The sequence below is a fragment of the Thermobia domestica genome, chromosome 6 (assembly GCF_964235325.1).
Source record: "Thermobia domestica chromosome 6, izTheDome1.hap1.1, whole genome shotgun sequence".
Classification (NCBI taxonomy): Eukaryota; Metazoa; Arthropoda; class Insecta; order Zygentoma; family Lepismatidae; genus Thermobia; species Thermobia domestica.
The window spans coordinates 38,703,235-38,726,760 of NC_137459.1; the positions used below are offsets into that span (position 1 = coordinate 38,703,235).

Below are 23,526 nucleotides of genomic sequence, written 5' to 3' on the forward strand. Positions count from 1 at the left end.
ATGAAGGATCCTATATTGGTGGTTTAAACCATTAAATTACATGTTAAGAACTCCGAAATTAGGACTGCAACATCAAGTTCGCATTTTTTCGAGGGTGAGTCTAATAATTTGAACACGTCTGTACAACAGTCTTACGTGTTTTATTGAGTTTTCGGTATTTTAAAAAGGTTACTTCAATAAAGTGAAGAATTACAGATAACATTTTAGGTGCATGACATCATCATCATCATAGGTATTCTGCCATTATTGGCAGGTCACTTGCTGCAACTGAGAAGCTTCCATGCTCAACGGTCTTCCGCTAACCTCTTTTCTCTTCACGTACGATTTTTCTGTTTTGATATCGTCCATCAATTGTAGTCTCCTTCGCCCCTCCCTCTGTCAAAGGTGTGTTACAGTTGAAGAAAAGAATAATCATCCTTTTATTAGGCTGCTCCTATGATTCTGTCCCTTGATTTTAGTTCATTTTGTCAGAATTTTCAAGGTCTTGTCCTCTTGGATTTTGTCCTGCATTCTTAATAATCTGTTTAGTAATTCTAAAAAAATCTGTAAGAAGAATAACCATATCTTCAAGTTTCATCATAAATTTTTAGATGTTATTCTACTTATTATTTTCGGAAAAATGACTAGGATACAGTTCTGTCATTAGCAGTGTTATTCACACCTACTTTAGTAAAAATGAATGTAATTTTTTAACACCTGCAGAGAAATGGAAAATCGATTGATTCAGTTGCAGGAAGGCTGTCTGACATTGAGACTGAAACGAACATGAAACAAACCTAATTCGGCCTAGTATCAAGTCATTTCATATCAAAGGGGGCGCGGTGGCTCAGTGGTAGAGCGTTCACCTCCGGTGCTTGGGGTCCCTGGTTTGATCCTAGCTCGCGCCGTGTGGACTTTGTGGTGGACAAACACCGTGCTCGTTGGTTTCCTCGGGATTCTCCCGTTTCCTCCCACTTTCTTCACACCATTTCATTCATTTCTCATCATCACCGTCTCCTTTAGCCTAACCGACATAACTGTGGGACGTAAAGCTAAAGATTTCATTTTCATTTCACATCACAATTCTATTCAGTTTACTAGAACTTCATTTCTAACATGCTAAGGCTCTCAATACGTAAAATGTGTAACAGTTCGCATCCTCAAGTAAACATCCTCAAGTCCACATATTAAGTAAACAATGCAGGAGAACGCATAAGGAGGACCTTAAGAAAGTCTTAGTCTTGTACATCACAACTCCTTTTTCAGCATCACCTTATCAGCTGATTTGTCTTCTATACATAATTCTATACTACATTCGATAACATACTTCTATTCAAATATTTATATTGTTAATGTACAAGCTTGAAAATAGCACCAATACAAAATATCAATATCACACATTCAAATACTTGTATGTTTTTTTTATAGAGTTCCAACCAAATCAAAAGGTCAGATAATCGGGGATAAGGGCCGCCTTATGCACCCTCTTGGATTATTTGTTTAATGTATGGCCAAACATGTCTTGGGGATGTGAAATATGATACCTTTTATTTACTGCTAACCTTAGCATGTTGGACATGAATTACTGGAAAACTGAGAAAAATTTTGTTTTGAAATTACTTTATATTAGATCGAATTAAGTTTGTTTTATGTTTGTTTCAGTTACAATGTCAAACGACTTTCTTGCAACTGAGTCAATCAATTTTCCATTTCTCGGCAGGTATTTAAAAAAAAAAAAAAATCATTTTTACTAAAATAGATGTGAATAATACTGCTAATAACAAAACTGTATCTACTCATTTCTCCGAGAAGAACAAGTAGAATGACATTTAAAATTTATGATGAAACCTGAAGAAATAGTTATTTTTCTTATAGAACCTCTTACAATTAAGAAAAAAATTCCTAGAAGAAATCGCTCCCTGTACAGAATTCCCCACCTCCAAAGATTAGGCAGAACAGAAATTATTGAAGCTTTCGTAATCTGTAAATAAACTTTTGGTTTGCTTTTAATATATAAAATCCTGCTTCCCTAGAAAAATTTGCAGGCTACACCCCTAAATGACTAAGTAGTGGTTTCTGCAAACGTATTACATTAGTAATTTAGTGTTATTTGTTGATTTTTTGCTTATACATATCAACTCTATCAAAACACACTGTGAAATATAGTAACTGTATTGCATAAGAAATGTTCTTTGTTAAATTTTAAATTTACTGCGTTCTTTATGTATACAGTTGGTATTTAATGTTCACTCGTGAAATGTCTAGGGAGCTTTTGTCCTAATTAAGTAAACTTTGGTGGATTTTTGTCTTACTCTTAATAAAATACAGTCCACACACTATATATTGCAATTCTGAATGCTTGCTTGGTTTCAGAAGTCTGGTAAAATATGCTTTTTAAACATTTTTTTATTTTTATTTATTTATTTATTTATTTATTTATTTATTTATTTATTTATTTTAGGAATTTGTCTTCGGATTCTCGTATCTCCATTTGAAAGAAACGAATTTCTTAACCAATTATATAATCAATTCTTAGAATGAAATAGGTAATTCGTGTAAAAGTGCAGAACAGATAATGATGATAATAATCTTAGTAGTACAAATATCGTTACCGTTGGAATTAGATACGTGCGTAACATTATCGCCTACTAGTTGCTGCATCGTCGTAATTTCGTGTGGTGGTGGCAAATTTCAGAACTAAGGCAAATGAATGGAAAAAGCACAAGACCTAAATGGCACAAGACCTAAAAATCATTTCGCGGCGCAAGTCCTAAACGGCAGAAGTCCTAAATGGCACACGACTTAAAGTTTAGGTCTAGTGCCTATATTTTTAGGACTTATAAATGTCACCCTGCTATACCACACCATGATATGAGCAGGGGTGACCCTCTTGCAGGAGTTGATCGCATGTGGGTTTGCATCCGACCAATATCACATGTTCTGGCGATTCACTTCCCGATCCAAATAAAAGTTTGCCTCGTCTGTGAAGAGAACAATGGCTGGGAAATGCGGATTTCGGGCATATTGTGACAAAGCCCAATTGGCGAATTCCATGCGCCGGTCTGGATCATCATCTGAAAGGTTGTGGACAAGCTGCAGCTTGAATGGATGCCACTTGTTCGTATGGAGAATCCTCATCACGGAAGCACGTGGTACGCCTGTTATCGCTGATAGTTGTCTTGTGCTGCGCTTCGGACTTTTCACGCTCGCAGCAAGCACTATTGTGGATGTCTCCTCATCTGTCGCGTTTCGTGAGGGACCTGACCGTGGTCTGTCAGATACATTACCAGTTACACTAAATTTCTTAATGAGGTAGCTAACGGTGTTGTGGCTTATTGCAGATCTTTCAGGGGGGGGGGGGGGCGTTGAAGTCTTGGGCAATCACACGACTGCTCGTTTTTCCAGACATTAGGATGATCTCAATTCTTTCCTGCTTCGTCAGTGCCATTTGGCTGAAAGATAAGGTCAGCCTCCGTGACTCAGCTGCGTAGGTGCCATTTCCGTTTCCGGTGCGACGGCGGTGGGACACAACTGACCAGGGACCACACTAAGTGCTCTGAGTGGGTCCTGGGCCCCAAGCCGTTGCTCGAGGGATCGAGGACGTACAAAACAACCGAGGAACATAAATTAGAAACAAAATCATCAAACATGAGATAAACAAGGGATTATAGAAGAATACACGACAGGGGAATGTAGTGAGTGTAATGAGTGTAGTGAAATATTGTCAAGTTGTGTTTCTCACACAGGAGTGAGATAGTGTGCTAGTGTTCAAACTACAAAAAGTCAGTGTGGATAGTGCTAAATAGTGTTAAGCGATGTGTGTGATTAGTGTTATAATTGGAGAATGTGGTAAATTCTCGCACAGGAGAGAGTCAAATTACACATACAGGCGAAACCAAAACAAATCATACAGGGAAAAACTTGAACAAAACTGGAAAAAAAGAAGAGTAGGAAATAGTACGGGAAAGGCTAAGTATAGATCAGAAGCAATGAATGATGAAAATGATAGGACTGACGTCAAGCTCAACTCAAGTTAATGAAGTTGTCCTGTTGTCATATTTTGAAGACAGATGACAGAAAAAAAAACTGTTTTTGTTATATATTTTAAGAAATTCGGATACGAACGGAAGAGGAACATATCCAACGGTTGTATGAGTGACGTGCAACCCAGGGATGAGGAATCGGGTAAGTTCAACATTGTCCGGTTTCTGCACCAACTCTTCATCTTTATTGGTTCTTCATGAATCAGCAAAGGAGCAGCTGTTTTATCTGCTCTATAGAATGCTAGAAAACGTCAATCATGAACTCTTGGTTGTCCTTGGGCATATTTACACTTTTACCAGCATATAAACGAATATTGGGTGGATCGGGACGTTTGTTGTCTGGAAAGTGGCCTCATTCATGTTTGTTGTTTTTCCTCATTCGCGTCACCTTTACGACAGTGTTGCTACATTGCCATAGCGTGGAACATTTCCTGTTACAGAGGTCTCAAACTGTATTGACCAGTATTGATTTCCCACCCTGTATACGGTCTACCACTAAACACCCTCTTTTTCTCTGATTCTTTTGGTGCTGAATCTAGTGCTAGCAATCATTTTCAGCAACTGAATCCACCAAATTCACCCTTTTCAGGTTCTAAGGATGATTTGTTCGATTCTAGGCCACGCCATGTAAATTAGTGGTGGACACCATCGTATCTGGATTTTCTGAGAGTTCTTCCGTTTCTTTCTACCTTCTCATTCCGCAGTTCCTTTCATCAGTAGACTCATTTATCATCTGTCTTCTTTAACCTTCAGAGCATATTTGTAGGATGTCAAAGATTCCATTTTATTTCACTTTAATAAACTAATAATACAGTCTGTTGTCTTCCAAAATCGCTTTGCTCTGATCACTCCTAGGACACGGATAGAACTTACTTCTGAGTGGAACAAATGTTTTTATATCTAAATTAATTGTAAAAAGTAATAAAGCAATAAGACACTTACAAACTACTATCTATGAATTCTCTTGTATAGTGTTATTTTATTTTTTATTGTAAAAATGTAGGGAAAGTTTTAAGAAAAACTCTTCTAATGTTTCACTTTTGGTAGAATACTTCAGCCCTCTTAAAATACAAGGGCTACTTTTAGACGAGAAAGACGGATGTCCCATTTTGAACACAAGCCTACGTAAAAATGGAAAGTAGACTCACACAGGAAGAAACATTATACAAGGTTAGATTTTTCTAACGGGCTATCTTAGTTCTTATTATCCTGTGACTGGTTTGGAGAGCTGGAGATCTCTTTGCTTGTTTCATTTTCGAAGAGTTCGTCACTTGCTTGATTACTTTATCCAATGCTGCATACATATATTATAAACAGAGAACGCTGAGAGGAGGACAAATACCTGAAAATGAAAGGACTTTTGTAAGTACAAAAGATTTATTTATTTATTTTTTAACCGATACAAGGTGCAACATTGTGTTTACAGAGGCAAACGTGTTCATGTCCAATGCCACGGAAAGTCTCTCAGACAGGCCACCATTATATGTAAAATATTGAGATTCAATCTATGATTTTTTACCATTGCACAAAGACAAAAGTAGGCTATCTATCCTAAATATTCTAAATGGCAGAATCGTGTTTCTGCTCCAAATAAAGCTAAGTGTAATGATGATGACACCATTGTTACTGAGCGCCATGTCGTAGAGTGAGACTAAGACTAAGAGTGAGTAATTAGAAAACCATCACTATTTATAGGTTTCATTGTAACTGTGATAACATTCTGGTCACGAAGACCTTTTTATTTAAGTTCTGTGAAAGTAGAATATCCGTTTTGGGTATATTTCTGTTTCTAAATGTGGCTTTCTTATAAACATCTTGGTGAAATATAAATTCTTGTGATTATAACAGATTTCATTATTGAAAATTAAATTTTTAAACTTTTCCTACATTTTTACAATAAAAAATAAAATAACATTACATTTGCTTGTTTTTCTGTTTCCACGAAAGGAAATTTTGTGATTGTTTCCCATCTCTATCGAAAAATACTAAACTTATTCTCGAACACAAGATTGTTTTCTAGCAAACAGTGGGTTGCTTGAAACAATCGCCTGCCTCTAGACAGCACTTGCAAGCTGCAGGTCTTTCGGTGGAGTTAAATCACGTAAACAGAGTTGGATGCATTTTTCCTCTCGTGTTCCTTGGGCGAAACAATTCTTCCGTTCCTGTACTAGTAAGTTAAGGGGAAAAGTTAATGTTGGAAAGTGAATACCAATGCAGAAATAAAGTTCAAGGAACTTATAATAATACTTGTAAACAAACTTAAATATTTGCAAATTTCACTTTGGAAGTAAAACTATGCAGAATTAATTAAACTTTGCAAAAGATAGTATTGTAGGGAGAGCGCCTTATGTCAAAAGAATGTTACTTGCTCAGCAATTTTCTCAGATCGAACGTCAATATAGTTTTAACGGGAATACCAAAAGTAAATCGCTTTAGATAAAAATGCACAATTAAAACACTTATTTTGTGTGTTTCTGCATATTCTGAACATGTATAGATAATATAAATATCTTACTGTACAGTGTATTTCGTCATTTTGTAATATGATAAATTGTCGAAGAATCAATATTAAAAGCATGTATTATGAAGTCTCTGTTTTCACCTTTTAAGAACAATTAATTATCTCTAGTGTTTGCTATATGGTGAGAGTCACATGCTTACCTTATTAATTTTATTAGCACTTGAAGAACTCGTGCTGGGCTTTGAAAATATTTTGCAGTACAGCAGATCGTATGGATATAGTTGTAATATTATGCTAACGTGATATGTAACCCGTTAGAAAATAGGAAACACTGTACTGAAATGTGAACTAACAGTCACGATAAACACTGACCATACTAAACCTGTGGGCAGCGCAGTGGCGTTACCTTACGGTGGAGATCAATAAATCACCGAATTCATCGGGAGAAAAAAGTGTAAGCGGCTTGATCGGTGCCATGTTATAGAATGTGCTGAACCGTAGAATGCCGGATCAAAGAGCGACTAATATATATAATTGTACTAAAGTAATATTTGTGTAACTGGTAAAACTTAATTTTGTCATGTCATTATTGTATATTTTTATACTGGTTTGCTTCATTGAATAATTTTCGTACTTTATTCCGTCTTGTTTTTCAAAGTTGTATCTAGGATTTTGTTCATTAAATAAGTGAATTTTAACCGAAAGTAAGTAAGCTCTATGCGTAACTATACCTTAACCTTTAAACATCCATTGACATAACTGACGTCAATAGTTCAGCTCCTAATTAAGCTAGAAAGATAATTTTGCTACCAATGTGTTCCTGAAGGATGAAGCTTCCGCCTTTATGCATTTTATGTATGTAGAGGTAGCACCACGGTGGGGAAGGGTAAGGTTCGTGTTTTTTTTTCGGGGGCCATTTTCCCCTCCTTGGAGGTGCACTCATAAAAATTATTATAGTCACAAGTGTGTTGCATACATATTAGCATCATTTTGTCAGCGTAGGTCACTGCAAGGGTTGCCAGGGCTCCCCAAATTCTATTTTTTCACATTTTGAGGACTTTTTGTTTCTTCTTCTTCTACGAATAGAGCGGGAATTCCGAAAATGTTGTCTCGTTGGAATATGTGTTCTATAAGCTTTTCAACGATATATCAATCATAACTCGGTGATAATTAGAGGTGTCATCAGGGCTCCTAACATGAGCGTCTACGATTTCGTTCAAATTTTTGGCGTTCGTTTTAAGGTTAAACAAGAGCCTACCCTTTCCTTTCTTAGAGACGATGTTGCTTGAATTTATGACAAGCTGAGGCATATATATATATAATATGTGTGTGTGTGTGTGTGTGTATGAATGTATGTATGTTTGTTTGTTTGTTTGTTTGTTTGGATACGTCCTTAATTTATTTATTTTCTTATTATTACCAGATTTTTTACGGTGGCAGATGCTTCAAAGCCTCGTCATCACGTGGTTATGTCCACCGAGACCTGAAAAAGGAGGAAAATCAAGTTAAATCCTTGTCCAATAGCTTTAGCTATGCATCAGTGAGTGACTCTCGCTTTCCATCAGCGCCGAAACCAAAATGTGTCGCTGTACCATCAAATACGCCAAACTGTAATACTACTGAAGCACCACCAAAGACGAAGTTTCCTGTCTCACAGTAAGAAGTTAAACACTTTAACTCAATTAAAGATTTTGGTTATTGTTGTTTAAGATAACACTATGTGTATGTGTGTGGTAGGGAAAGTAGTAATGATAACTATAATGTTGCATGGAGGCATTAGAGTTTAGCGTCTCGTTAAGCAGCGAGTCTGTATGAGACATTGATCTACAGCTTAACGTGTGTTCTGAACCACATGAGCACCGTCCGCGAATTGAGCCCGGGTTTCCCGCTCCGAAGACGCGTTTGTTAACCATAAACCCATGAAGGAGCTCGATAATAATAAGTGTTGTATATAGTATTTGTGCGTATAACTCAAAGAAACTGGCCTAACGTGCAAATCGAATCGTACAATAATATGTAGATAGTTAGATTTCAATTACAGAACATGATAGAATCGGATTCTTAATAAAATATCTTTCAAATTAAGATTTCGAGTAATTACGTACAATTTTTGAACAACGCTGAACCTATATCGTTAAATTTATATCAGTACTTTCAACTTACTATCAGATGATATATTCTTAATTCTGAACATTTGAAAAAATACTAGAGGAATGCTAAGAAAGAAGACTTCTTTTTAAGTGTATTTTTATATTTGTATACGGACATACTATATATGAGTAAAGTTCCTTCGTGGCTGTGTTCTTAGCGTACATTACTTCGGTGCGTGAGACCCAGTTGCGATCTCGGTGGGAGCTCATGTGGTTCGGGTTGCCGTTAAATTATAGGTCCACCTACCGTATAGCCTCCGCGCTGAACAGGAAGCTAAACTCCAAACCAACCAAAATATATGAGAGTACATTGGTGATGCTTTACACTGTATGACTAACTATAATAGTGGTGTTCGTTTAACTTAATATCGCTAGGTCTTACTTTATTTTAAAACTATTTTTATTATTTGTGCCTCCTCTAGCTTTGGATAGTCGAATTAGTAAGTGTTGGTGGAATCTAGAGTAGTATGGACTTAGGTACATAGAGATATAATATTAACTTTCTACATGTATTTTGTAAGCCCTTACGTTGAGCCGAATTACTGAAACTTTCAAGGTTAAAGAATTGTTTTAAATATTTTAGCAAAAATTGTAGTGAGGAAAGAAGTAATAAATAATGGTTAAAATTGCCACGAAAAGTAATCGTTAAAATAAGGAAAATTTAATTCATTTTAATTAATTACACACCAAAGAAGAAACAAGAATTTTAGGAATAATCAAAAGAAGAAAAAAAGCAAGAAAAGATTGAGATCTTGACCAATAATTAGTTTTTGGATCAGGGCCACAAAATTTTTGAACAGCCCCTAAATCGAGTTTCCGTATTTTCTACGGAATAAGCAGATCATATTGAGTTAAGTTATAGTTTTGGTTTGTAGTATGTAGTTCTCCAAATATAAGGCCTACAAGAAAACTTTTGTCTGAAATATATTGGATATTTTGATCCAAAAATAGCGTATGATGAAAAAATTGTAGCTCTTAATTTCCTATTTATTTATTTATTTATTTTATTTCTTTTGTGGAGATGGAACAAAAATACAGGTTATTTGTCTTTTTGTTAAATTGTCGTAAAAAAAGTTAAACTTTGTGGATAGTAAGCCTAACACACGAGAAGACGAAAGGAGATTTCGTTACTTTTTTCAAAGTAGAGAAAAGAATATTGATTATTAATTTAAACTAACTTCTTTCAACGAGTAACATCTAAACCATACTAAGTGAAAAGCATTTATATCGAAATTTAGTGCAATTTTTAATTTTCATTTGTAATCTTTAAAATTTTAAGTGCTGATTCCCAAGTCTGTAATAGATCAGGACTCATTAATGAATTATGTAATTCAAACGGACTCTGAAACTACACAATAATTCAAATTCTCGTGACTAAATTAGTATCTAAATCAAGTCAGTGCTGTCACTTCCCTATTACTTCAGAAAAAAAAAATACCTTATCTTTATTGCAGAGAGTCCTTTAAGGGAAATCCCATGGAGAAACTATTAATGTAAACTTATCATAAAGTTGTTTCCAAAAATAGCGTTAAGTTACTTTCTTAAGTTACAGTATTAGAATACGGTTTGTTTCTTGACTTGTGTGGAAGATCACTACCGTTTTTGCTGTTCAGTTTAGCCTTTAAAACATGTCACACATGCTGTTGTTACAAAATTTTATGCTATACTGGAGCTGCAACATAGTTACAGACGCATTACTCACCATCTTTAATATAGATTGCAATGAAGATGCCACTAAGTTATCTGGCTTCGCGTAGCGTAGTCGATAACGCTTTCGCTTTTGGTGCGAGCGGTCCCAGCTTCAATTCCCTGTGGGGACACTCGTTCGAAAAAGTGTGACAGCTTTCTCAGACCAGCCATCCTGAGTGAGGTTTTTCCTGGGTTTTCCTCATTCACACCAAGCAAATGCCGGGATGGTACCTAAGATACATGCCCTAGGCTGCATTCTTTCCCCCTTCCCCGGATAGTGTGCTCCCCGAGGAACGTCATCCTCATACGTGACGGCATAAGTGGCTATTGATGTCGGTAATGCCCAGAAATATGCATAAATAAAAATAAAGAAATTGCAAGTTGCACGGTGATTTCTACACAGAATATATCAAAATTAAGTACTTCGCATATACTTCTTAATACATACTTGTGTTTAACAATAGTGTTAATTATTGTGTGTATTAATGTGCTTAACTCTTTTCATTTCTAGACAAACTCTGGGCACCGTATGTGAAATTCGTGGAATGAAGAGAAAGTCAACATCATCTACAGTAACAAGCAGTGAGTTGGTTGCTAAAATGGCTAAGTTCTTCACGGATTCAAGCACGAGTAATAACAAATGTACAAATACATACGACGAAAAATCTAGTTATCAAGCACTTGACATAAGCGAAAGGATGTCGAATACAGATTCAGTACCACTACTGAATAGAGGGTCTCCAGAAGGACGTTTAAGTTGTGATGCTGATAGCAATCCAACAAGACCAGATCAGGCTAAAACCGTGAAAAAGTTTAGCCATCAGCACAACAATACAATATTGAACGTCAGTGCAATGTTGGATACAATCCCTGTACTTTCTATCCCAAATGAAATTTTTGATATTGATTCGTTGAAGCCAGCAAGACAAGAGCAGCCAGACATTGAACATAGATGTAGCCACCAATACAGTGAGGAAACGTTGAACGTTAGCGAAATTATTTCAAGTGCTGATTTAGACACAATTCCTGTACTTTCTTTCCCGAATGAAATTTTTGACATTGATTCGTTGAAGCCAGCAAGACAAGAGCAGCCAGACATTGAACATAGATGTAGCCACCAATGCAGTGAGGAAACGTTGAACGTTAGCGAAATTATTTCAAGTGCTGATTTAGACACAATTCCTGTACTTTCTTTCCCGAATGAAATTTTTGATATTGATTCGTTGAAGCCAGCAAGACAAGAGCAGCCAGACGTTGAACATGGATATAGCCACCAATGCAGTGAGGAAACGTTGAATGTTAGCGAAATTATTTCAAGTGCTGATTTAGACACAATTCCTGTACTTTCTTTCCCGAATGAAATTTTTGATATTGATTCGTTGAAGCCAGCAAGACAAGAGCAGCCAGACGTTGAACATGGATATAGCCACCAATGCAGTGAGGAAACGTTGAATGTTAGCGAGATTATTTGCAGTGCTGATTTGGATACAATTCCTGTACTTTCTTTCCCAAATGAAATTTTTGATATTGATTCGTTGAAGCCAGCAAGACAAGAGCAGCCAGACGTTGAACATGGATATAGCCACCAATGCAGTGAGGAAACGTTGAATGTTAGCGAGATTATTTGCAGTGCTGATTTGGATACAATTCCTGTGCTGTCAATCCCAGAGGAGGAATCTTTTAATTATAATTTTGATACAACAAAGCTAGCAAGTCAAGATCAAACTAAGGTAAGTCCTTATGCGAGGAAGAAATCTTATTTTTTTGTGTGTGTACTTTTACATTGTAGGCATATATCTTGCTCTCATGATAGTTTAGAGCATTCTTGTGGCTAAATGGTTACTCTTTCATCTTTGTTGTGTTTTACCTGGATTCGATTTTCGGTGGGAGCACATATTGAGATACCATGTTAGACTGTACATCCATATGTCCTATAGTCTTGGTATTGAAATGTGTTGCTAAACTATACAAAAATGTAACAAATTTTCCTTTACCGAACATCATCAACGTACATGGAATGCCACAATATCGTTTGAAAATTGTCAAAATCAAGCTCCAATTAAGCTGAACTTAAAAAAGAAAAAAAAAAAAAACTGACGTAACAGTTCAGGAAGCCGGAATCCATAAGCCGCCTTGTAGCACTCATGGCTTTGGGATGATGTGTGGTCTGTAGGGTGATGACTTTCTGAATATTTTTTTTTTCTCAGAAATTGCCTGTAGCACGAATGAATGAACTTTTGTCTATTCATGACTAAAATTGCATTTGTTCCATTCAAATATTGAAAAAGGTCACGCACAAACCACTTTGAAATGTTATGTTGGCCATTTTAGCATTTTATATAATTATACAGCGTGAGCACAGAAACAGTACCTGATTTTAAAGTGCCATATAATTAACATTTAATTGAATATTTACATGAAATTTTGTACAGAGCTCAGTAAACTCAAAGTATTTTCCCATCTATCTTTTCAGAATCCTAGTTCTGACCAGGGAAGCTAGAGGGCAGTAACATCGAAAATGGCGTTCACCTCACAGCAACGAAGCTGGTGCGTTTTACAATTTGCAAAAACAACCAGTTTTGTGAGAGTGCAACGTGATTTCAAACGACAATTTAATGCTGATCCACCCACACACAAATCCATTGTGAAGTGACATAGAACGTTTATTGAGACGGGGTGCATTTGTGATCAAAGAAAAGGACATTCAGGGCGACGTCCAGTCTCCGAGGAAACTGTGGTGCGCGTAAGAGCAGCCTTCGTACACAGCCCACAGAAGTCTACACGTAAAGCTAGCAGAGAGTTGCAGATGCCACAAACAACAGTAAGCAAGATCTTACGCAAGCGTTTGCGGTGTTACCCGTACCGACTGCAGTTGGTTCAGAAGTTATAACCACAAGACAAGGTAAAGCGCCGTGAGTTCTGTGAGACTGCAAAATTTCATGCAGGACCACGAGAACTTTCTGACGAAAATCATTTTCAGCGAAGAGGCGACATTTCACTTAAGTGGAAAGGTGAATAGACACAATGTAAGGATATGGGGAACCCAGAATCTTCATGCAACTGTAAATGTGGAACGTGACTCACCGAAAATCAATGTTTTTTGTGCAGTATCAGAGCGTCGGATGCACGGTCCGTTCTTCTTTCAGGAACAAACAATTACAGGTGAAAGCTACTTAGCATTGCTACGTAACTGGTTGATTCCGCAACTTAGTAATGCAGAGATAGACGACTTCGTTCTACAACAAGATGGAGCGCCGCCACACTGGCATCGTGCTGTACTCAGCTTTCTAAACGAGAACCTCCGAAACCGATGGATAGGGCGCTCTGGAGTCAATGATCAAGTTCTTTGCAAGTGGCCTCCAAGATCACCTGACCTCACTGTTTATGACTTCTTTCTGTGGGGATTTGTGAAGGACAAAGTGTATGCACCTCCACTACCCTCAACTCTGAACGATCTCCAAGAACGCATCAGTGATGCTGTCAACTCCATCACACCGGATATGCTTCACAACGTGTGGTTGGAGCTAGATTACCGCCTCGATATTTCCCGCGTTACAGGTGGCGCGCACATCGAGTGTTTGTGATTTCAATTATTGCTACAAAAACTTTTTGAGTTTATGAGTTCAAAATTTCAGTAAAATATTCCTTCGCATATTAAATTTACACTAATTTGAAACCTGGGACTGTTTCTGTGCTCACCCTGTATTAACATTGTTTATATGTAAACCTAACTTGTGCCGACATATTATTATTATTATTATTATTATTATTATTATTATTATTATTATTATTATTATTATTATTATTATTATTGATTACTAGCTGACCCTTTCTGGACTACCAAAAGTAGAAGTTAAATGGAGAAATATCCAGAGTTTATTATTATAATTGAGCATATAATATTTTATTAGTGCCTTCCTTTTTTATTTTGTGTAATTGTTATTTGCTTGTCTTTAAACAAATATATAAAAACTCCAATAACAATTTCTTTAATTTGTTACGTATTTTATATATACGTTAATTCCTTTTCTATTTGAGTTTCTAAGTAGAAGACAACATGTAGTACAAGAAGAGTTTTTTAACACGGAGAACAAGAAGGAAGCCTGGACATAACTCACTCCACTTCCCAGCGCTATCAAGAAGAGGCAAGGCTTCAATTTATGAAGCTCCCTTGAGTGAATGGAGTCGCATACCCCTGAAAAACCACCAAAACATTGAACTTTCTGCATATATCTGATCAAGCCATTTGTGCAAAATTAGCACACCTTCTGAAAGAGTTTGAGCGCTGCAGGAAAAAAAACTTTGATTCATTGAATGAACTGTTTGACGTGACCAAAGTGAAAGGCGAATGGGTGTGCGAAGAGAATAAGGACCTCTACAAACTGCAAATTGAAAGTAAAGGTCAGGTTGGTTATTCCACTGGCAAACCTGCTATTGCAAAGACCATTTATCCATCCAAGCGAAGGAAGGCAATGGAAATTACTGTATCGACACTTACCACCTCAGCAACACCTTATTGTTCCGCAAGTAGCACGGACTCATCCGACAACAGTGAAGAGAGTCCTTGGGAGAATGAGAATGAAGCATCAACGAGCAGAAAGAAGCGTAACTCAACACGCATTGCAAGATGTCTTGTTACAAGCTCAAAGCTGTCGTCTCGAGGAGCAGTAGAAGTATGCCGCCAGCTTTTTGGTGAGGGTATTGAAATCCCAACCCCATATCAGTCAGCAATACACAAGACTATCTACACGAAAGCTGCTCAGGTGAAGAAACACTTGGTGAGCACGGTTCATCTGGAGAAGTCGAGTACACACTTTGAGGCAAGCGCGTTGATGGCTTTGAATATCTGACCATAGTCCTTAAGAATGAAGCAAAAGAAATTAAGTTGACTGAGCTTAAACTGAAAGATGGAAAAGCTCAAATCATGGCATAAGGACTCTTGGGTGTGTTAGAGGAGTCCAACCTGTGGAGATCAATTGTTATGATTGTTGCCGATACAACAAGTATGAATACTAAGAAGAAAAAGGGCGTTGTTGTTCGGCTTGAGCAAATGTTTGAAGAGAAAGGTTACTCCAAACCCAAGTTCATCAGTTGCCGTCACCTTGTGCTGGATCGCGTTTTTTGTGTTGTCATGGACGATGAGCTACATTGGTCCACTAAATTACCAAACATCGAGTACTTCTTTATATACGGTTTGGTGAGCAAATATGATAAATTGAAAGCAACCTTAAGCAATGGTAAAACTGAGACACAGGAAACATGCAGCTGGAGAGACGACGAAGTTTTTCTACTACCTCACTCATGTCTTCCGTCACTTCACTGAGAGGAGTGACATCCATTTTGTGAAGTTTCAACAGATTCCCCACATAGCAATGCACGCTGGAACTCTTGTGACATTCTAGCCCTTCTTGCGTTTATTCTGATGCCTGAAACCAGGAACAGGCTGCTTAAAATCTGTTCATTCATTTCCTATTTATGGATTGACCAATGGTACAGCATTCGATTATTCCATGCCGAAGATGTTGATGAACTATCTGCAGCTTTGAGTGACTACCCAACATGTCTCAAATGCTTGAAAACCCACCAGAAAGATGAATCTTCAATTAGCATTGCCCGAAGCAACCAGTGCTGTGAGCGTGCCATCAAAGTTTTGTAAGATTTGTGTGACTCCTGTCGCAACAAGGGCAACCTCCCACTGAGATTCATCCTGTCTACTGACATTATAGTGAATAATTGACTTCCTTGTATGTTTGATTACTAATACAATATTGTATATACGTGATTCTAAAGCTTATGATCAATTTTGTATCTGTCTAAAGTGACTTAAAAATTGGCGCAAAAAAAAAAAACTGATAAATAACAGTTTTAAAATCATTTTGTGCGTGAGGTTTTTTCATCATACCGTCCTGAAAGTGAGATTTTTGCTAATCTTGAGTGAAAGTTCATCAAATTACGATACAGGGAAATGAGGTTGCATAAAAGTCATCACCCTAGTGGTCAGCGCATCGGCTTCTCTCGCCGTTAATGCTGCCATTCTAGAACGGAGTTCGCTACTTTTTTTTTAAAGTAGCTAATTATTTATCCTCACGACGCAATGCCAACACTATCTTCTGAGGATGAACGGCCACCCATCTTTCCTCTGACCCGCTCCCGCACTGCTTGACTTAACTGATCTCATGAGAAGTGATATTATAGTGTTGCTAGGTCGTTAGCTATCTCCACGTAATATACACATGTGTAATTCATTGTTGATTCTTTTTTAATAAAGAAAACCCCGTTGATTAAAACATAGTTTTCTGTTACTCGTGTATATTGTCCTATTTATTGATTAGAATTAATTTGTAAAAAGATCTGACTAATAAATCGGGTCCTCAAATAGTTGAAGGCTCACGCGTGGATGTGAACGAGTACTTTGTTTTGCAGAAGAGTTGCACGTGTTCCCGGGTTCGATCCCAGTTGGAAGTACAGGTGATCTGGATCTCACGTTTAACTGTAGATCCACGTCTCATTGAAGCAAGCGTTAGCGAAGCTTTTACCATTCGACTCGATTGGTATGTCTGTCCGTCCACTTGTTCACGATAACTCTCGTAAAACTTATTCGATTTTGATGAGACTTGGTAGGTGCCTTCTTTCCACTTGCAGAAATTATCCTATTGTTGGGGTTGCAACCCATCTAGCGTAAGAAGGGTAAAAGGGGGTAAAATCAACCTCACGTTGCAAGGTTACACATGTACATGCAAGACGATTTTCCAGTATAAACTACGTATTTTTCTTCTGACAGAACTTAGTGCATATTTTTTATGGGGTCAGTCTCGGACTGGAGGGTATAGAGCCCCGTCAGGAGCCTTACTTGCCTCTAACGAAGATTGTAACCTTTAATAACGTCTATAGTTCCCCAATATATATATATATATATATATATATATATATATATATATATATATATATATATATATATATATATATATATATCCATAAGCAAAACTTTTGAAAGAATTCAACGATGAATCTGGACTTATTCTAAAACATCTTTTTTTTTTTTTTTTTAAATATAACACTTTATTTAGATAGTATATTATTTTTGTAATATTCGAACTTACTGGAGGTAGAGTTGACATGTTATGAAGATATTGCATATGTTCAAATTCTTAATTGTATAGTTTTGATCTGGCCCATATTAAAATATAAGTCCGTGTATCGTGTAGTCTCCGTGCTGAAAAGAGCGTTAAAATTGAAACTAACTAAGCAAGAAAGATGTAAGTAATTAAACTAAATTTATGTGATTATATTAAGAGAAGAATAAATAGTACTTTTCCTCGATGATTGTGAAACGTATTGTACTAAGGAAACAATAATAAATGTGATTGTCAACACCTACATTTCTTAAAATTATTCAGTTAAGAATTAAGTGTCTTCCATCTGTTGTAGTTTCCATAGATAATTTAAGTATAAATGCTGTTAAGCTGAAAATAAGTTCGCTCACATCATTCTCGTGTTTCCGTATAATGAAATGGTTAGCACTTGTAGTTTTCAGTATGGCTTCTGATGAGGAGCATGAATTTTGGATCTACTGAATAAGTTGCGTAAAGCGTTTCAAAAAGCCAGAGATAAGAGCTCCTAGTGGTTATATGGCTAGCGTACGCACCTTTGGTGTTGGAGATCCGGGCTGGATTCCCAGTGGGAGCTCATGTGGTTTGGTTTTCTCGTTAAGCTATAGGTCCACGTCTCATATAGCCTCGGTCTTGAATGCGACTCAAAACTCTAAATTAATCAGCTAACCAAAACCAGAAATGATGAAATTGGCAGCCAATGTGCTGACCACGGATCATATGACTGAATATGTTTATCCTTTCTTATATCTGTACTGTTTACAATACTTGGAAAAGCCTCATTTTTTTCTGTACAAATGGTGTTTGTGTTCAAAGAATCACACGTATCCATACTATGCTTTTAGTAACGTTTGACTAGAATGAAGTGGTGAACACAGAAATATAGACTTTGAATTTAACTTTGTAACGATGTATGTTCGCAGTATATAGTATACTTATAATCATAAATAGTCTTCTTCATTTATCAGGTATATTGTAGAATAACTATCCTCTTATATTGTTTCTTACAGGATAAGGCTGGTAAAAACCGTGAATTATTTTTCATCCGTAGAGATGAAGAGAAATTGGATGAGTTAATAGATGAAGTTTTAATGAATTTAATGGTTCCAGAAGAGTAAGTTAACCATGGTTTCATATATGTATATCAGCATTAAGTTTGTGAGTACGAGTGCAGCATTACGTGATGAAAGTTTTACATTATTAGCGTTTAACATAAAATAATGTCCAAAGATTATACATACCAATTGATAGATCTTATGGCGCTGCACAAAATCATGTAGATGAGGGTAAAAACTCATGGGTATTTTTCGAGAAAATTGAGAAGAAAACATTTTTTATAGAATCTTAAAAATAAATGTTTAACCCTTATCCGGGCAACCGGGGCCTCCCAGGCCCAGTAGCTTCATTTTTCTAAAATTTCTCAATAACCATACATATTTCGAAGACATAAAATACTGAATTCTTCTATCTTTCGTCGAAGTTAAAATCATGAACATATCGAGTTGGTAAAGTTTTTTTTTTTTTTTTTTTTAATTTGAAAATCTTTTCCTGACGTAACCGGGCAACCGGGGCCTAGGAGGCCCCGTAAATCTTTAGTGAAATTCCTGTCAAATATTAGATCAAATTGTCACATAATTATATATTGAACACATGACTATTGTAACCTTTAGTCGGAACAGTATGCGGCAACAGACATTGAATTTTGAGTGTTCTGCACTTAAAATATATACTGAGCCTGACAGACCTCGGTTGCCCGTTTACGTTACAAAAATGTCTGGACCGGATTTGCTATTCTGCTTGGTCGGCTTACAAAAGCGTGACACGAAGTTTCGCTACTTGACAAAAATATATACCGGTACATTCTAGACTAGTCTGAACAGTAAGTGACAATAGGCATTGATTTTGTATATTCTGCACTTAAAATATATACTGGGCCTCACAGGCCCCGGTTGCCCGTTTACGTTACAAAAATGTCTTGCGCGGATAAGGGTTAATGACAACCATGCTACTGCCTATTAACATGAAACTGATACGGAAGTATACTATTATCTAAGTTTTCAAGACAGTTGCAAGACAACACGCGCGCCGTGATTAATGAGATATAGCTCAAATTACTATGAACTTTAAAACTCTAATTTTTGTTTAATCTATAGATATTATATATAAATGAAAGTGACTGTTTGTGACTTCATACCTCTTGAATCTCGATCAAATTTTCAACATAGATGAGAATTAGACAGTCCCTGTTTCCATATATTGAGCATCTGTGACAGTTGTGATTTCATATAGGTATTAATGGGATGGACACAAGCTTTGTCCAATCACAGCAGGGTTCTGTGGTACAGTCCGCAGGAAAAGAACCTGCAACATGAGCATGTACGTTTATTGTGAAACGACGAAATCTTTTGGTCCAAAATAAGTGTGCAGGGGAGGACGCCGAGGTTTCTCCTGGAGTGATTCGTGCCACTTAGACATTATGTTGATTCCCTGCGCTGTTAGGCGTAGTTTCACAAAGTTACATGCTCATGTTGCAGGTTTCTTGCTGCGGACTGTTCAACTCACGTGGTCCGAGTGGAGAGCATTGACCTCGAGAGTGGTAGAGTGGGTGGCTGTTCTGGGAAGCGGACTGGGGGCGTGGTGGTTAACGCATCGCCACGGTATGCCGGAGGTCCCGAGTTCGAGTCGCGGTCCAGTCAGTCACTTTTTCACTGTGTATGTTACGAGCTAATATTTTTTGAAAGTAGCGTCAATTCAGGTGGCCTGTACATTACTATAGGCATGAACTAAATTACCGTATTTACGCGAATATAGGCCGGACTTTCTTCCTAAATTTTGGCTTGAAAAATCATGGTGCGCCCTATAATCGAGTTCCCCTCAGATCATAAATCATCAGTTTCAAAATGACACGTACACGTATTATTTTGCAGCCTTCAATTTGAATCATTTCACTTGTAACAGCATATCCACATTTTCTGTTTTAAGCTACAAAATCAAGCAAATGTTTTCTCACATCTGGATATTTGCACTTTTGTCCTCGAAATGAACACAGACTTTTGGAACTATTTAAAAGTTTCTCTTCACTTGCACACCACCGAAGTTGTTTTCATCAACACGAAATCTGCGTTCAGCCTCCCGCTTTCCGTATTCCTTTGCATAGCTGATAACTTGAGAAGTTTAAAATTTCGCTGTGTAACCAGTACGCTCCTTTCCCATCGTCACTCAGAAACCAAATGATCAACTTTTCTCGAATAAATCAACTTTGAATTTCCTTACACTGTCCCTTAAAATAGTCACGTCACCAGACCTCTCAATACGCGAAACCTGTCCTGTTGGTGATGAGCCACTCTTAGTTATGCGAGAGTTGAAGAAGCGGAAGGAGATAGAGATGCAACTCAAAGTACTGTCTAATTGAACTTTCTCGTAAATTTAGTAGTGCGGCCTATATTCGAGATTTACTTGTCTTCTATAATCTTGTGTCAAAAGTTTAGGTGCGGCCTATATTCGCGCACATACAATATTCTGTTTCGTGAATTCTGACGTACAGTAAATTTTATAAAATGATATAATTTTGTATGTTAAAGAAACTAATAACTAATTTTTCCGTGTTTTCAGGTAATGAAGTAGAGCGATCATCGTGAATGAATGTAGTTTATGTCTATGATGTCTATGAAAGGAATAGCAAGATGAAGTAATAATAATGTTATAAATATGTATATATTTGTTGTGTAGTTTTAATCAAGATTATGTAATTTTATAATAATTCTTAATTTACGTTACTTATGTTGATGATAAATCTTCAAATGTATTGTATTATATACAAAGTAGTAAATTGTCATTGTTACTATTATTATTATTATAATATTTATCAACTTTAAAATTATTATTGTATTTTCATACCATTTTACGTACCAAAAAAAAAAAAAAATAAAATAAAATCAGGAAAATTCAAAAAAATAAAAATACTTTATTATTAAATATTACCATGCTAAAAGAATTGCATTAAAAATACGACGGACAATCAAAAAGTTCCTTGGAGTCTTTATTACCAGAATATAAGTACACATTTACTTAATCGTCTTGAAAGTAGGCACCTTCGGAACACACACTTGCCTCACACTCCTGCTATTGCTGGGAACACCGACAAAAGTTCTCCTTTGGTATTTTCCAAAGTTCAGCCGTCGCTTTGGTTTTGATCTCTTTTATGGTGGCGAAACTGGTATTTTTGAGGCCCATTTTTAACTTTGGGAAGAACCAAACATCGATGCGACTAAACTGTTGTTAAGGCTATCAAAGTTTCAGAACCAGATATTGCCAATTTGCACATGAACTTGATGTTTTTGCGTTACTCCAACTGCGACATTGTGCCAACTGATCATCACACACTCCTTCGTTCACCTACACTACTCATATACTGCCTTTTATGACCTGTTCGCGCTTGTTAAATTCATATCTAGGCAACCTGAAGAGTGTACTGTACAAGATTCATTATGATTATGTCACAAGTGCCAAAACTACTACAACATTCCAGGAAATTTTTGACTGTTTCTCGTATTCTTTATTTTGTGATAGTGTATGGAATCATTTCCAGGTGAATGCTCTGTAGCGACACATTTTGTTTCCCGCCTTCTCAATGAGAGAACAAGGAGGAGGCAGGTAACGGGATGTTGACAAAAGACAGTGGTGGCGGACAAATAAGGGCATCGATAGTGTAATCCATGGTTTTGCAGATGCACAACTGGTGGATTCATGACTATGCGTACGCTGACAATATTTTCTCTCCTACGTCATCTTCTCTCCTGCTTTCCTTATTATGTCTCCCTCTGTTTTTGTAAAATCGCACGTCTATGTCATATATACTGCAGTTGGGAATGACAGGGCTATATGTTTAAATGGTCGTATTAAGTATTTATTACGAAGTACAAGCTCGTTCAGAATATCGTTGCTTCCCATCTCTCTTTAAAATGTCACTAGTTTTATCCTTTAATGACAATAAACCAAGAAAATAATAATCTTGTTTAGCTATTTGAAATTTTTATTTCAAGTTAAAATTTAAAAAAATATTCCTGAAGGATTTTGAAAATACAGTCCTGAAAAGAGTACTGGCGAAGTTTACAAAAAATGTTAATACTAAGCTCAAAATATATTTCCATCAATGTTCACCATCACTGTGTATAATACGGACATCTTGAGCTTTTCAGTTCTCCAGTTATGAACGAACAAAACTGAAATGGACGCATAATAGCTTTACTAACGCTGCGCTCAATGACTTATTTTATGAGAAACTTAAGTCAAATTGACATAGATCTAATTCGGATCAACTTAATATTAGACAGATTATGCCTGCGGTCTCTGTCGTAAAGTTGTCAATTTAAATTTTGGAACATCATTATATTAAGTTTTGCGGAACAACTGCAGTATCATCATTCATATGACGAAAGGGAGAAAGCGACAAATATTGTTTAAGAACAGACTAGACTTTTTTTTTCTTATAAGTGCCCTCAGACAAAATATTATGAAGTGTGGCCATTCTAGGAGCCTTGTGGAAAATGGCTTGGCATAGCAATATGCTTGTATATACCGCAAGTGTGAGTATTGTTTGTTATTTGTGACAGTATGCGGCTGGTAAGACGTGCATGCTGATGTGGTATCACTTCATTACAGGCTGAGCCATGGGGTGAAGAAAGAATGTGACTGAGTGGCAAAAAGGAGCCGTTATATTCAGGCGTGAATATGGGCATGCTCTGCGCGAGGTGGCACAGTTTGTTAACGTGTCCGAATCCTCGGTCAATACTGTCCAACCAGAGTGGAGGAAGTCTGGCAGAAATCAATGCTCTCGAAGCAACAGTGGCAGGAATCCCATCACTTCCGAGCGCGACCGTAGATGTCTGGGGAGATTAGCGACCCCTAAAGTATCCCAAGCCCGGTAGTAACTGCTGCAGGAGTATAATGCGGGATCAAGTCGTCTAGTTTCTGAACAAATCTTGCGACAAGAACTGCATGGTGTAGGCATAATCAGTCGCGTTCCAGGATACGCTCCAGGCTGAATGCTACACAGAAGAAATATCGCCTGTCGTGGATGCAGGATCACTACCACT

At 37.0% G+C, this 23,526-nt stretch overlaps 1 protein-coding gene across 1 annotated transcript in view; it reads left to right on the forward strand.

The window, feature by feature from the left end:
* Positions 1–21,332, forward strand: part of LOC145687949 (uncharacterized) — a 137,956-nt gene extending 116,624 nt beyond the window's left edge. Inside the window, exons 14-17 of the mRNA XM_081761542.1 lie at positions 7,907–8,139; positions 10,834–12,052; positions 18,442–18,545; positions 21,044–21,332. Coding sequence (XP_081617668.1) covers positions 7,907–8,139; positions 10,834–12,052; positions 18,442–18,545; positions 21,044–21,047 — 1,560 coding nt within the window. The 3' untranslated portion in view covers positions 21,048–21,332. The remainder of the gene's footprint in view (positions 1–7,906; positions 8,140–10,833; positions 12,053–18,441; positions 18,546–21,043) is intronic.
* The last annotated feature ends 2,194 nt before the right edge of the window (positions 21,333–23,526 follow it).